This window comes from Leucopleurus acutus (genome assembly GCF_964270905.1).
Source record: "Leucopleurus acutus genome assembly, chromosome: 20".
Classification (NCBI taxonomy): Eukaryota; Metazoa; Chordata; class Mammalia; order Artiodactyla; family Delphinidae; genus Leucopleurus; species Leucopleurus acutus.
The window spans coordinates 10,179,645-10,195,035 of NC_139162.1; the positions used below are offsets into that span (position 1 = coordinate 10,179,645).

The window sequence follows — 15,391 nt, forward strand, 5'->3', positions numbered from 1 at the left end:
ATAATGAAAAAAAAAAAAAAGGATCCAGGGACTTCCCTGGTGGGGCAGTGGTTAAGAGTCTGCCTGCCAACGCAGGGGACACAGGTTCGATCCCTGGTCCAGGAAGATCCCACATGCCATAGAGCAACTAAGCCCGTGTGCCACAACTACTGAACCTGTGCTCCAGAGCCCGCGCACTGCAACTACTGAAGCCCGCATGCCTAGAGCCCTGCTCCGCAACAAGAGAAGCCACCACAATGAGAAGCCCGCGCACCACAACGAAGAGTAGCCCCCTCTCGCCGCAACTGGAGAAAGCCTGCGTGCAGCAATGAAGACCTAGAGCAGCCAAAAATAATAAAATTAAAAAAAATATGGATCCAAACAGAAAAATGATCGCAGTGGGTGTGGCAGGGACTCTTCCATATTTGCTCTCAGAAGCATCCTCCAAGGAAGAGCTGAAGAAACTTTGTCAATTTTTTTTTTTTTTTTTTTGGCGATACGCGGGCCTCTCACTGCTGTGGCCCCTCCCGCCGCGGAGCAACAGGCTCGGGACGCGCAGGCTCAGCGGCCATGGCTCACGGGCCCAGCCGCTCCGCGGCATGTGGGATCCTCCCGGACCGGGGCACGAACCCGTGTCCCCTGCACCAGCAGGCGGACTCCCAACCACTGCACCACCAGGGAAGCCCTCAAATTTTTAAACACAAAAAATAAAGTTAGAATCTTGGGTGAGCAAAACTTCAGGTGTCTCCTTTTAGCTCTTACTTCTTCTGTTTTGATCCTGCCTTAGGTTTTTTTCTTCTCTAAAGACAGTGAAGACCTGCCAACACATTGAACGCTCCCTTTCTTTTTCTAACCATCAGGAAATTATTGTACTTCAAAATTTAGAGCACCCAAGCATTCCGCTCTTACAAGTTGCTAACGAGGTGGACAAGTAAAGCCCGCAACTGTGATGGGGAGGGCGTGGTTTATAAGGGTCTTTCACAACCACAGGGACGCTCAAGCAGAGTTGAACTCCTGCTGTTTGCCATCAGTATTTCTTATGAACGTGCACCCATTAATGAGCTTGCAACACGATATTTTAATTGTCTGTTTACATGTCTACCACCAGCTGGTGTGCTCCTTGAGAGTACTTTGCTTTTCTGTCCCTCCAGGGCCCAGCTCTGGGCTTGGTAAATAGTAGGTGTTCAATAAATGCAAGCTGGTTTTGAAAAACTATTATGTGCAACTACATGGAAATTGAAAAAAAAAGTTAAATAAAAAACAGGTCAAGGAAAGAATCCATAGGCAGCCCAAACACTATGGGAAGCACACTTCTTTACCCCCAGTTTTTATATTAGTTAGAAAGAAAAGAAAAGAAGGAATGAGCTGAGTCTCTCTAGGGAATTTAGGGAGTGTTATGAACTGAATGTTTGTGTCCCTGCAAAATTCCTGTGTTGAAGCCCTAACCCTGCAATGTTCCAAAGGAAACACTTCCTCCATTTTGTTGTGGTTCCACATGCCTCCTTAAACAAGCATCATAATATACTCCTGACGCGCTCACACAGGCTCAGGAGCCAATCTGGGCCACTTAACAACTGTCAGGGGTGGCAGGGGAGAGGATGTGTAGGAACAAAGCCAGGAACGGGGTACATTAAGACAATAACAGTAGTTCTGTTTAGGGTGGCACAATTATGGGTGATCTTTAGTTCTTTTTTCTGTTTTCTAAATTTATATTGTGGTCATATGATATTTATATCATTTAATCTTTTACTTGTGAGAAAAAATGCTGGGGAAAGAGGCAAAACAAACACATAAGCACAGTAGACACACAAACACACACATATATACACACACCTATTCACACATACACGCAAAGACACACATATTCACAAGCACACGTACAAACACACATACTCACAAACACACATGAGCTCCAGAATAAGAAACCTTGCTTGGATTCCTGGTTCTACCTCCTAGTATAAATTACCTTGCTCAGTCCCTCTTTTTAAAAATCTGTATAATGGGCATAACAGCTGACCTGCCTGTCTCTGTGGGTTTTCTGTGGGTTTACTGTGGGGCTCGATTCCTACAAGGCAAGTAAAATGCTGTGCTGATGGGGGGGTGGGTGCAGCGCACCTCTACACTTCCCACCACAGCCTTGGATACAGTGACTTGGATGGTAAACATGATCGTTTGGAACGTGTTCACTTGCCAAGAATAAGAGTGCAAGGAAAATAGCCCAACTAGCTCATAATTTGTAGTCACTGTGGCCGGCAGAGAGGGAGGAGGTGAGACTCGAGTACTGGCCTGGGAGTCGAGGGAATTTGTGCTGCCCTTTATGTCCCATGTCGTGGAGAAGGATCAGCTCTCCTCACCTGAGTAAAACCCACCCCAGAGGGCTGAGGTGAGCATCTGACAGCTGAGGCTGTCAGCTGATGCACCACGGCCCCATCCTCACCCAAGTGCTGTTTGACAATGCGTGTGAGTGTGCCAGGGAGTGATGAAAGTGACACGCGTTGGGGAAGAAACAGGGAAAGGAAGAAACAAACGAAAATTGTATTAAGTGCCCACTCTGAGACATTTGTACACAGCACACGGTTTATAGCTGACACGTGGTTGCCCCAGACTTTAACATGGAAGGAAGAGCAAGGGTCATCAGCCCCATTTTACAGAGGCAGAAAACTAAGGCTTGTGATTCAGAGTCACCTGTCTGCACTCACAGAAGTTAGGGACAGAGGCACCGGGGTTTCGAACACCAGTCTTCCCTCCTGACCCAGGATGCCTCCGATCAGGGTGACGGGGCAAGCAGGGTGTAGGGCCTGGGACAGTCATCCTTGTTCCCAGAGGGGCTGAGACTTGGTTACGAGCTCAGCTTTAGGAGAGAGCCAGCCGGAGACTCAAGGTTCGACCCCACCGCTTCTTGGCTATGTGAGCTCGTCCACAAAGCCACTTAGCCCTCCCTCCCAGCCTCAGTCTCCCCATCTGTAAAATGGGGAAATAATGGCTCCTGCCAGGATGGCTATGAATCTAGAGGAGCCAGTGCCCGTGAAGTGCTCAGGACAGCGCCTGGCTCAGTGTAAACAGCAACCTTCAGCTGCCACTACTACTTTGTCACTTGTCCAGTACCCACAGCTGCTCATTTAGAGTTTATTAAATGACTAACCAGAGCACGGCACTTTCCTGGCAGCGCCTCCCCAAACCAGCTGACAGTTTTTAGAAATCCGAGATGAGATGGGCGGAGGCTCAGAGCATCCAAACAGCCATGTATTTATCGTTTGTGCTGCTCTGAGCTTCTGTTCCATGAAGCAGCTCCTACTGATGCCTTCAGGAAGGAAGGAAAGCGTAAGACCCCAGTTAGCCTGCCTGCCTGCATCACACAGCAGCAAATCAGGGAGGAAATGGGTCCTGGGGGCATTCACCTGCCAGAGGATAGAAAGACAGGGCCCACCCCTCCCACCCCTCAGGGTGATGACAGAGGCGGACTTTTACCATGGGCCCGGCCGTGCCCGCCTCCCACATTGCCCCTGACATTTTCACAACGACCCCATAGAGGAGGCACTGCTGTTATCCCATCTCACAGATGGAGAAAGAAGAGAAGAAGCAAAGTACCTTTCCCAAGGACTCACAGCTATAATTGGAGGGCTTGAACGATTCCGGAGCCTGCCCTTTGAAGCCTTATGGGAAATCTTGTCTCTGCAGCCCCTTATAGCTCACAAAATATTTCCCTTTTGATCTGATCTGACTCACCATTTGTTATGGACTGAATCATGTCCTGTCCTCTCCCACCCCCTGCGAATTCATATATTGAAGTCCTAACCCCCAGAACCACAGAATGTGAACTTGTTTGGAAATAGGGTCACTGAAGTTAGTTGAGTTCACACTGGAGCGGGGTGGGCCTTCATCCAATATGACTGATGTCCTTAGAGAAAGGGGAAATTTGGAGACTGACAGACACACACACACACACACTCTCACACACACACACACACAGAACACCATGTGAAAACGGAGGCAGAGAGAGACAGTGATGCTTCTGTGAGCCAAGGATTGCTGAAGACGGCCAGCAAACCACTGGAAGCTGGGGGAGAGGCCTGGAACAGATTCTCCCTAACAACCGTCGGAAGAAAGGAACCCCGTCGACACCTTGATTTCTGACTTCTGGCCTCTGGAGCTGGGAGACAATAAATGTCTGTTGTTTAAAGCCATTCAGTTTGGGTTACTTTGTTACGTCAGCCCTAGGAACAAATATACAACTGTTCCGGGAAATAGGGTCAGTTGCTCCTATTTTATAGGCGAGGAAAAGGAGACTCAGAGAAATGAAGTGTTATAGGCCAAAGAGCCAAGAAGGGGGAGGGTTAAGAAACCCAGCATGTTTGCTTCCTGTTCCAAAGCTTATCCCACCTGATTGGAGCTGCTCTAGCCTATTATCATACGCCACATATTGGCAGAGAGCTTCACAGCTTGCAAGGGTTCCACACATATCGGCTCGAGTGATGGCACAATAAATATAAAATCCTTTGCAGTAACAGGGAACGTGGTAGTAGCTCCATTTTCAGTGGATGAAAGGGGTGCTCAGGAAGTAGGATGGATTCTGGAAGGTGAACGTGAAGGCAACATCCACAGTGGGTTTCCCTGCCGGAATATGACCTTTATTCATGTGTTCTCTGATTTAAATTATGTTCTCCTATTCAAATGATCTTGGCCTGCAGAAGAGTTATTTATCCCTCTTCTCTGGCCTAGCGAATAGGCCAGAATCCGTGATGAACACATCAGGACAGATACCTCGGAAAATATTTGAAAACAGTCCTCCTGATGCCACCGTGCAAATAAGACATATCAAGTGATTCCTCCAATACCTAGGAAGGCAAACAGAAGCAAACAGACATGTCCATTTCCAGCCTTTGGAAGCAGCAGAATCTCATCTGGGTCATGTGAAAACAGCCAAGAGCAGTCTGCACTGACCCTGTCCCTGGCTCACGAGGAAACCCAGATTTGTGATGTGTTTGCAGCCAAATGACAGGTGTAAAAGCAAGAGTGATCATTTTCTTCGTAACAGATGTGTATTCAGAGCTGAGTTCCTAGACCTCTTAACAAGGAGCGGAAGTACCTGTCCTGAGGCCCCGGGAACCTTCTGCCCAGAGCATCCTGTGTTCTCCTTGCTTGGTACCTTGCCTAAGAGTCCCTGACCCCAAAGACCTCAACTCCATGGCGGACACATTTGCAATGCGCTGTAAGAGCAGCTTGCCAGTTCATACTGTCCGGTCAGCACCTTTTAGTTCCTCCAAACTGATGCAATGTACAGTTATCTTCTCCATTTTCACAGGTAACTGTCAGTGAACATGTCAGTGAGGGCGGCAAACCCTTGGGACCTGAAAGCAGGGCTTCCTAACCAGGGGTGGGCGTCATGGCAAGACTGGGGGATGTCGGGGATGTTATGGCAGAAGAGTCAACACCGTCCCTACGTCTTGGCAGGCGGGCAGGAATTTTGCAGGAGGACAAGGACGAGGGAAGGGCATGAGAGGTGGAAATAAGAGCACAGATAAAGGTGAGGAGGCAACAGACTCAGGTTTCTGAAGAGCCACAATGGTCCAGTGCGGCTGGAGGGATGGGGACAGTGGGCAATGGGCAGGGGCTTCCACCTACCCCACCTTCTCCCAGGGCCGGCCTTCCTGCCTCCCCATCACTCTGTGTTCAGCCTCATGCGTGTTTGTTGAGGCTTGGATGCTCCAACCCCCATCTCTCTCCAGCTTCCAGGCCTTTCCCTGGGATGTGGCGCATGCTTGGGTGGGTCACACCCCCATCCAGCTACCCTCATCCAGGGCTCATTTCCCACTGCTGTGGTTGTCTGGTTGCTCCTTGTTGAATGGATGGCATATTAATTTCCAATTGCTGCTCTGGCAAAGTACCACAAACTTAGTAGCTTAACACATCGCAAATGTACTCTTACAGTTCTGCGGGTCAGAAGCTTGAAATGGGCCCATGTGGGTTAAAATCAAGGTGTCCACAGGACTGTTTCCTTCTAGAGGCTTCTGCTTCCTTGTCCTTTCCGGCTTCTAGAGACCACCTACCACCTGCATGCCTTGGCTTGTGGTCCTGCATCACATCACCTTCCCTCTGCTTCCTTTGCCACATCTCCTCTGACCCTAGCTCTCCTGACACTCTTGTAAGGACCCTTGTGATTACATCAGCCCCACCCACATAGTCCAGGGTAATCTCCTCATCGTAAAATCCTTAATTTAATCACATTTGCAAGGTTCCTTTTGCTGTATGAGGTAACATATTCGAAGACTTTGGGGATTAGGATGTGGGCATCTTGAGGGCGCTGTTATTCAGCCTGCCGCACATGAGTATGCTGACCCAGAGCTGTGGCTCATCGTGCTTGATCTGTTGGGTAGTTAGAGCACACTGAGCCCTGGTGCACGGCAGGGTTGGGGGCGTGACTGAATTGCAGAAAACACGTGAGCAGGGCATGCTGGGAGAATGTGCGTGGAAACTGGGAGTGTGTGCGTGAGCCAGGGGTGATTATGTTGAAAGGGGGGCATGCAGCAAAAAAAATAATAAAAGGGACATAAAGCAAACATAATGGTTACTTCTGCAGCCTCAGTTTCCTTATCTGAAAACTGGGAGGATGGACCAGGCTGAATGTGCGGCTTTATAAGGCCATGCAGCTAGAATATTAGTAAGGACTGAGGCCAGCAATCTGACTTCCCAAGCTGTACCTCTTTCCCATCTCTCATGTCCCCTTATCCCATCCTTAAATAGCCCTTCTCTCTCTCTCCCTCTGTGTGTGTGTGTGTGTAATTTATTGAGATACAATTTGCATACCATACAATCCATTCATTTAAAGTGCACAGCACAATGGTTTTTAGTGTAGTCACAGAGTTATACAACTGTCATTAATTTTAGAACATTTTTATCTCTGAACAGAAATGCCCCCAGCCCTAGGCAACCCCTAACCTACTTTCTAAACAGCCCTTCTTTGGACCCAGCACCCCCTGGCTATTTGCCAGCCCTTTTTTCTGCTCAGTGCCAAATAGGAGGCTTATGCTGGCTGTCAGACTGTCCTACCCATGATTCTCTTCCTGACCCTCTGCCTTCAGACTTCTGCCCTCATCATTCTACTGAAAGGCTTTCTGAAAGGTCAACAATGACCCCGGGGCCAAATTCAAAGGCTTTTCTGCTCCGTACTTCCTGACTTGTCAGCAGTCCCTGACTTTAAGACCTGTCATGGTGGTCCCTTTACCACTGCCCTGCCCGGGACGCCTCACCTTCTCCCTACTGTGTGAATGGTGGGGGATGCTAGGATTCTGTCCTCACCCTCTTCCTTCTACAGTGGAGAAGTTAATGCCCACGGTCTGAATGCCAGCTTTGCCATGCACCAGCTGTGTGAGCTTGGGCAGCTAACTTCATCTAAGTCTACTTTCCTTATTTATATCTCAGGAAGAGTAACAGTACCCACCCCTCGGGGTTATTGTGGGGACTAAATGAGTTAATTCATAGGAAGCGCTTGCTTGGAGAACTACTTGGCACATATAAACAGTCTACGCTAAGTGTTTGCTAATATGATTATGTTGCTCCTTCTTTTGTTCAATTGAGTTTATTCATAGCCATGTTTTTTCAATAACTTCTATGCATCACACTTCCCTGGGGTTCAAATTTCCATTAAATTCAATTATAAGCAAGGGCTTTGGGCAAGTATAGCCTCCCCAAAGCCTCACTTTTGTGACCTGTAAGACGGGGGTAATAGTAGCTGGGTCTTAGGGTTGTTGGAGAGTTTAAATAAGTTAATACATACAAAACATTTAGAACAATGCCTGCCATGCAGTAAATCCTCTAGAAATGTCAGTAGCAGCAGTAGTTGTAATTATCCAGCCTTCATCTCTCACCTCCATGTGATGGTTGACTTGACCGTGGACATCACTTGCACGTTCTACCATCATCTTAAACCAAAATCACATCTGAGCTCATCAATTTTTTCACGGCAGCTTCAATCATTGCTAACTCAAATCACACTGTTGGCACCCCCAGTCCTGGTTTCCCAGGTCGAAAGACCATTGGTCATCTTGCATCTCCTTTGTCCTTTCTATCCAATTTTCATCCTTCCCAATGACTCACATTTGCTCATTCCCTCCCATTCACTTCCCCCACTTTTGTCTGGGGCTTGCCTACCCAGGTCTGAAAGTCTTCAATGACCTCTTGCCTGCCCCCTGTCCATCCACCAAACCAAAGTACACATGATACAAAATACATTGCCCACTTCTGGATGATGCTTCTAAGTACTCTCCCTATCCCCAACTCTGCCCCTGAAGGAGCTTCTAAATCTTTAAAAAAGGTCTCCACGAGCCAGTCGCCAACTGCCATAATTAAGTGGGACTTTCCACGGTTTCTCCTCGAGTCTTTGCCTCTTAGTTTTGGTTTGGGTATATGTTTCAGATGCTTGGCTTCATCCTTTCTTTTCAGTCTGGTGTTGGAGGTGAAGCCTGTGGCTTCTTTAAAACTGAAAATCACACCTCCACCCATCCTTCTCTCTTGAGTCATCCCACCCTCCCTGTTCAACATTAATCTGCCTTTTATCCAGTCAGCCTCTTGCTCTGTGTCAGATAAGGGTCCCTATCAAGCTCAGCACCACATTATTTTTCCTTAATTTATTCTTTTAGGCAGACCCATCTCTGTATAGGTTTTGTGATGTCATAGAATGAAAGACACATTATAATTAAGCCACAACTATTAACATGAAAGGAAAAATGTGGGGGACACATAATGAGGGATTGGAGCACTTAAATAAGTGACTGCATTTGGTCAGTGAACTTCACTACAGCCAAGGCAAAGAGAAGTGCACAAGGAAGGGCACAATTAATGCAATTTACTAAAGGTAATCATGCCAGATTGCCGGGGAGACAAATTTACCTTCAAACAGAAGGATGACATCATCTCATAGACCAGCTCTAGGAGAATTTCTGCAGTGATGGGAACATTCTTCCATCTCTGCATGGTCCAATATGGCAGCCACTAGCCACATGCAGCTACTGACCACTTGAAATGTGGCTAGTATACCCAAGGAACTGAATTTTTGATTTGACTTAATCTTAATTAAATTTGAATAGCCACATGTGGCCAATGGTACCATAATTGGAGAGTGTAACCACAGACTTCTATGTAAATTATGTTGTAAAATATCTTTAATAGAATATTTCAAAATTGCCAAGATCTCTCTGCAGCCCTGTATCCATTTGCTAGGGCTGCCATAATGAAATACCACAGACTGGAAGGCTTAAATAACAGAAATGTATTTTCTCACAATCCTGTAGGCTAGACATCCAAGATCAAGGTGTCAGTGAGGTTGGTGTCATTCTGGGGCTGTCTCCTGGGCTTGCAGATGGCCCTCTTTTCACTGTGTCCTCACATGGTCTTTATGCAAACATCCCTGGTGCCTCTTTTTGTCCTAATCTCTCTTCTTATAAGGACACCAATCAGATTGGATAAGGGCTGCCCAAAGGCCTCATTTTAACTTAACTATTTCTTTCAAGGCCCTATCTCTAAATATAGTCAGATTCTGTGGTATTGGGGGTTAGGGCTTCAACATATGAGTTTGAGGGGGGACACAGTTCAGCTCATAACAGAGCCCTCTGTGCACTATTAAACAGCAGACAGGTAAAGGCACTTTTGATCAGAGGCCACAACTGGATAGTTCAGGTGTGTATCTTTCTAGCGACATACTTGGGACTAGGATGGGCTTCTGGGAATTGGGAAATCAAAGGATGTCATATTCCTTAGGCCACAGTCTCTAATAGCAATCCCCTCACCCAGAATGTCAACTCACACTCCTCTGCCTGGCAGTGAAGGCCCCCAAGATTTGACTCTATTGACTGAACCAGCCTTTTCTCCTCTCTTCCTTTGTTCCTGTTCCTCTTTTTTTCCAGACCTCTCTACCCCATGTACCTTATACTCACTCCTGCTTCTCTGATTTTGTTCACACTGTCCCTCCTGATAATACCTTGTTTTTTTTAACTGCAACATCATCCTAAGAATTTATATCCTGCTAATCTCAACCAAGACCCACCTCATTCTTAAAACCATCTCTGAACATTCAGTCTTCCTTAACATCATTCTCTCTTGTTTTCAAATCCAGTCACACTTGAAACAAACACCCCATGATTGAAAAATGAAGTTCTTCTCTAATTGTTTCTAGGTCTTAGTGTTGTCTCTGAAACAAAATCATAAACGCAAGGGTCAGGGAACAAGTGACCTATCCCTTCTGTAGACTTGACATCCTAACATAGTACAAGCACATAGCAGGTGCGCAGTAATGTGTCTGCTGCTTGGTTGACAGATGTAAGTATTTTTTGTCCCTTTCCCACCTCTGAACTGTTTTTCCAACTTTACGTACAATTGCACATTTAGTATCTGGAGCAAACCAGTTGCACGTTTAGTATCTGGAAGCTGCAGCATATCCCTCACTCTTTGTATTACATTTACAATAAAGTCAAAGATAGATGGCTAAAAAGAAACTCTAATCATCTCTGATATTATTAAATCTTCTAGTCTGAATTCTCAGAGAGCCCAAGAGAAATTTCTTTTAATCCCTATGGTCTTTCTATTCCATAGATGAAGTTATAGAGCTGGCCTGAGAAGCAATTTTGTGAAATCATTTACCAAAGGGGAGGGGGGAAAATCATTATAGTCCTCCTTTGGAGGTTTGCAAGTAATAAGCATGCTCTATTCTCTTCAAGCCCAGAGGAGCTGCGTGGGCTTGATAAACGGCTAAGCTTGGCCCACCGGCAGCTCTAAAAAGATGTCTGTAAACATTACAGAAGAGAACCATCAGAAAGTTGGTGGGTGTTACTGATGAGTGGCTGTGGGTGCTTTTGTTGGCCAACATGGCAGCAGCCTTCTTTCTCTCCTCTGTGAATGACTAGTGACCTATACTTCCTTTGTTTTCCTGGTAACTGTCTTAACCGATATGGCTTCTTTTAAAGCAGTGGTTTTCAACTAGGGAAGATTCTGCCTCTGTCCCCATCCCACCTGGGGGACATTTGACAATGTCTGGAAACATTTTATGTTGTCACAGCTGGCAGTGGGAGGTGCTGCAGGCATCTCCTGGGTAGAGACCAGAGATGCTGCTAAACATCTATCTTCCCTTGTCCCTTTGCTTTTGAGGGTCTCTCTGCCTTGCATACTCTTCTTCCAGTTTTTTCCTATTTCATGTCCCAGTTCAAACAACACCTAGCCTTCCTTATCGAAAGCCACTCTACAGCATGCATTCTCAGTGGGAGCAAGGCCACCCCCAAAGGGGTAAAAATGGCTTCTTGGAGGATTTTTAAAAATCTTACTCTTTTAATGTATGTAAAGCACAAATACACATCCAGGACATAAACAGATGGATGATAGGTAGGTAGGTCGATGGCTGGTGTATCTATGGTACTAAAATTTCATAGAGGTGGTTGATTAAGGAAAAAAAAGTCTAAAAAAGCTCCTTAGGGAGCAATAATGAAATAAAGGTTGAAAAATATTGCTCTGTGGAAACTGTCTCCCCCCTCCACTTACTCGCCAACATATGCCCTAATTTACCTCCTTCCAGAACTTACTGCAATTGGAGAATACCCTACTTATTTTTAGTTCACTTGATTATTTTCTGCCCCTCCCCACCCCTCTGAAAGTGAGCTCCTTGAAACTCAGGGATCTTGGCCATCTATTTGCCACTGTACCCCCAACACCTGCGCGTTGTTGGGCATGTAATAGATATTCAATCCATATTTGGTGATTCAATTGCATTATAACCAAGGAATGATTTCCAGTACTAAACCAAGGACCCACTGGGCCAACCAGACCCCTCTTCGATTTCAACCCTCACTTAAATGCTACCAGATTCATTGGGTCCCTTTTGGGCAGTGAGCTTAAGTCCCCTTCTTTCCTCCATGGTCAAGTTAATCTCTTAGCCCTGGTCTCAAGTAGCTCAAATTTTCTCTTCTCCCTGACCTCTGAGACACAGCCACTGCAGTTCGGCCCTTGTCTATTCCACTGACATACCATAGTGAATACCATATGGATGTTTGACCCACTGAATTAAAACATTTGATCCATTAAATTAAAACATTTTGACCCAAGTATAACGATAGGTTAACCATCTTAGAAATTACACAACAGAAGGAATGTATGATTATCTGGTTTGATTTAGTAACACATTGAATTACAGTGAGCATATGCTGTAGAAAAAAGACCGGAAGGAAGCAAACCAAAATATTAACAATGTTATCTATCTCTGGAATGTGGACTTGCAGTTTATTTTCTCCTTATGTTTTTGGCTAATTTAGGAATTTCCTATAATAAGCATGTATTTCTTTTACCATAAGAAACAAGGGGTTTTGGTGGTTGGGTTTTTAAAGTATCATTCATGATATTGCAGTATCAGAGAGGCATATATAGGCCTGATCCATGGATCCAGGACCAGGCCCCTCTGATTACATGGTGACTCCCACAAAGCTTTTTGGGGGGGGATTTCTGTGCTTAGGAAAGCCATTAGATTTTGCCCAACCTAGTCCATTAAGCAAATAACACCAGCTTTCTTGCCAGGATGACAGCTACTATCTGTTCCATGGAATTTTATTTTTGTTAAGTTTTTCAAAGGTGTCCGTGACTCCCCAAAGTACAAAAATGTACTTGTACTGTAAGACACTCACCCATGCAAAATGCAAAAACCAGCCAAACGAGCAAAAAACACACTCCCACATCTTTCTCAGGGGCTTCGTGGCTCCCTGAAGCCAAGGTCATGACATCCTGACCTAGAAGATTTCTTAGTGGAATGCCTCTTGAAACCTAGACCACATTTCTTCATTTTCTCCTCACGGGCAGCTACTGTGACTGGCTTCCCAAATGTCCAAATCTTCCCTTGTCCTGTAGAATTTTCTAGATGCTGCCTCTTCCTAGCACATCTCCCCTGAACCAATATGGTCAGTTCACAATTCAGTATCCTTAAAGGTGACACGAGGGGCTCTTAATTTTTTTGTGTGATCAAGGAATGCTTTCAAATACTAGAACTTTTGGCAGATCAGGTAATAAAAAGACTCAGTCAAACACTAGATCCAACAATTCATTCATAATTACAGCGCCCAGGGTGGCAGCTAACAAGGTCTGGAAGGGGCTCCAAGCATCGGGGCTTGGCACACAAATCATTTCAACTCTGAACCGTTGTCCGCCCTGGCCTTGATCTCACACACTCACATGGTGAGGATAGAACTGAAGCTGCACAATGTACACGCTCTCTTGTAACCAAGGTGAATCGTACACACCCATCAAGATTTGGTGACCTACCCGGGAAGGGTTCATGGCATGAATGGCATGTTGACACACGTGGTTTGAGAACCACTACGAAACGTAAAGTATTTCTTACATCCAAAGCACTCTATACTACAGGACAATGACTTTTAGGACCCTCATTTGAAGCAAACAAACCTGGAGAAAAATCACTTAATAAAAGAGCGGATCTGGCTGCCCAAAGCTGACTAAAAAGACAGAGATTATTTGCTGGGGAAATATCATCCTTACCTCCTCCAGGGCCCACAGGGAGTCCACCACGGGCTTGACTTTTTTCTGGTTGTAGAGCCCAATGAGTTTGTCCACCACTCCTCGAATGAGGCCAGCACGGCCCTGTTTGAAGAGCAGGTTTAGAAGGGAAAACCCAGCAATGACTTTGTTCTCTTCGTATAGCTTGATGGGGTTCACCTTCTCAACCTGCCACCACTGGAAAGAGAGAAGGTGTGGGTTACAAGGAATCAATGCCAGGCCATGTTTGTAGCATTGCAGGGAGACAAGGGGGCTGCACTTGGGTGGATTCCAGCTGCCCAGGCGGTAGCTCTTGCTGGTGTGTTTCTGTCAGCACCTCTTTGGCTGAGCACTGCTACAGGTGCACAGTGATGCTTCCCAGAAGAGCCAGGATGTAGGTGGGACACTGCCCTTTACAAAAACAACTGCGAGACCACATGTGATCAGAATGTTAAGTCACGCGGTTGGGACCATCGGATCTGGAGTTGGATCCTGACTCTACAATTTGCTCCCTGTTATTCTCTGTGCTTCATTTTTCTCAGGGACACACACTGGCAGGATGCTGCCTCCGAGGTTTCCTGGGAGAGTTTAGTGTAAAGTGCTTGGCTGACTGGATGGTGGTGGTGGTGATGGGGCTGGTGAAGGGAGCGGGGGCGGGGGGGGGACGTGGGGGGAGTGATGCCTCTGACTGCACGAGCAGCTTTCCTTGGGGGAACAGCAGCAAGGCTGGAGAGGTGAGGCAGAATGCGTCAGATAAAGAAGAGGAAGGGAGCGTAATATAGCAAGAAGGAACAGCATATCGGAGCGATGAAGCCACAGTGCTGGAACTAAATTGATGGTTCTCAACTGGGGACGGTTTTACCCTCCAGGGACATTTGGTAAATGTTTGGAGATGTTTTTTGTTATAACTCAAGGGGGGAATCAGCTGGCATCTAGTGGGAAGAAGGCAGGGATGTTGCTAACTCTCCTACAATACATAGGACAGGTCCTCAAAACAGAATTATCCAGCCCCAGGTGTCACTAGCACTAAAGTCCTAAGTGGGATACCCACACCTGGCACATATGGCTCCCTTATTTCCTGTCTTTCATCTCCCACTCCAGACATGAAAATAAGTAGGTAATCCATTAACAAACTACAGAAATGGTGATCCAGCTGCTTTGTTCTGATTTAATTGTGTTTCTTCTGGTGCTGGTTAGAATTTAGAAATTCAAAGGTCCAGCTTCTAAAGGGTGCTAAGAGATCAAAATGTTTAATATAGAAGGCAAAGAGAAGTGTGATGGACACTTAGGAACATCTATAATAGTTATGTTATTGATGTGTTTCTTTTACATCCTGCCTCCTTCCAGGATTGAGGAAACTCAAAAAAGTAAAATATCTTGTTTTTTTTAAGTGGGGAAATCAGATTGTTGGAAAATAAGTGTAAGAAAGACAGGTTGTAAACAGGGACAAGGTTCATGCACAACATTTTTTACCAAAATATGCTCCCCAAGGGCCTGGGGTCCAGCTCTAGGAGAGATATGTATTTGGCCGTGGGCTGCTTGCCACAAAAGCAAAGGTAGAGAAATGATTAGTAACTTGATTCACAGTGTATGTGCAGCGCTTCCACAAAGCGTCTGTGAAATGAATGCTTGCCGAGGCTACAGTTGCTGCCCAGTTGTGTTTGTGTTCTAGAGCTGAATGCCTGGTTTTGAATCCCAGTTCTGTCACTTGCAAGCTGTGCAACTTTAAGCAAATCACTTAACCCCTCTGTGTTCAGTTTCCCTACTGTACCTCATGGGGTCGTCATGGGGAATAAATGTGTTGATACATACAAAGTACTTAGCTCAGTGTCTGGTGCGTAGTACGTGCTCTATAAATATGAAATATTTTTATCACCTTAAGTTGGAGAGATAT

At 45.9% G+C, this 15,391-nt stretch overlaps 1 protein-coding gene across 1 annotated transcript in view; it reads right to left on the reverse strand.

Moving 5' to 3' along the window:
* Positions 1 to 15,391, reverse strand: part of VAT1L (vesicle amine transport 1 like) — a gene marked incomplete at both ends in the record, with an annotated part of 145,323 nt that overhangs the window by 55,599 nt on the left and 74,333 nt on the right. The window contains one exon of the mRNA XM_082862511.1: positions 13,501 to 13,695. Within this exon, the coding sequence (XP_082718637.1) occupies positions 13,501 to 13,695 (195 nt within the window). The remainder of the gene's footprint in view (positions 1 to 13,500; positions 13,696 to 15,391) is intronic.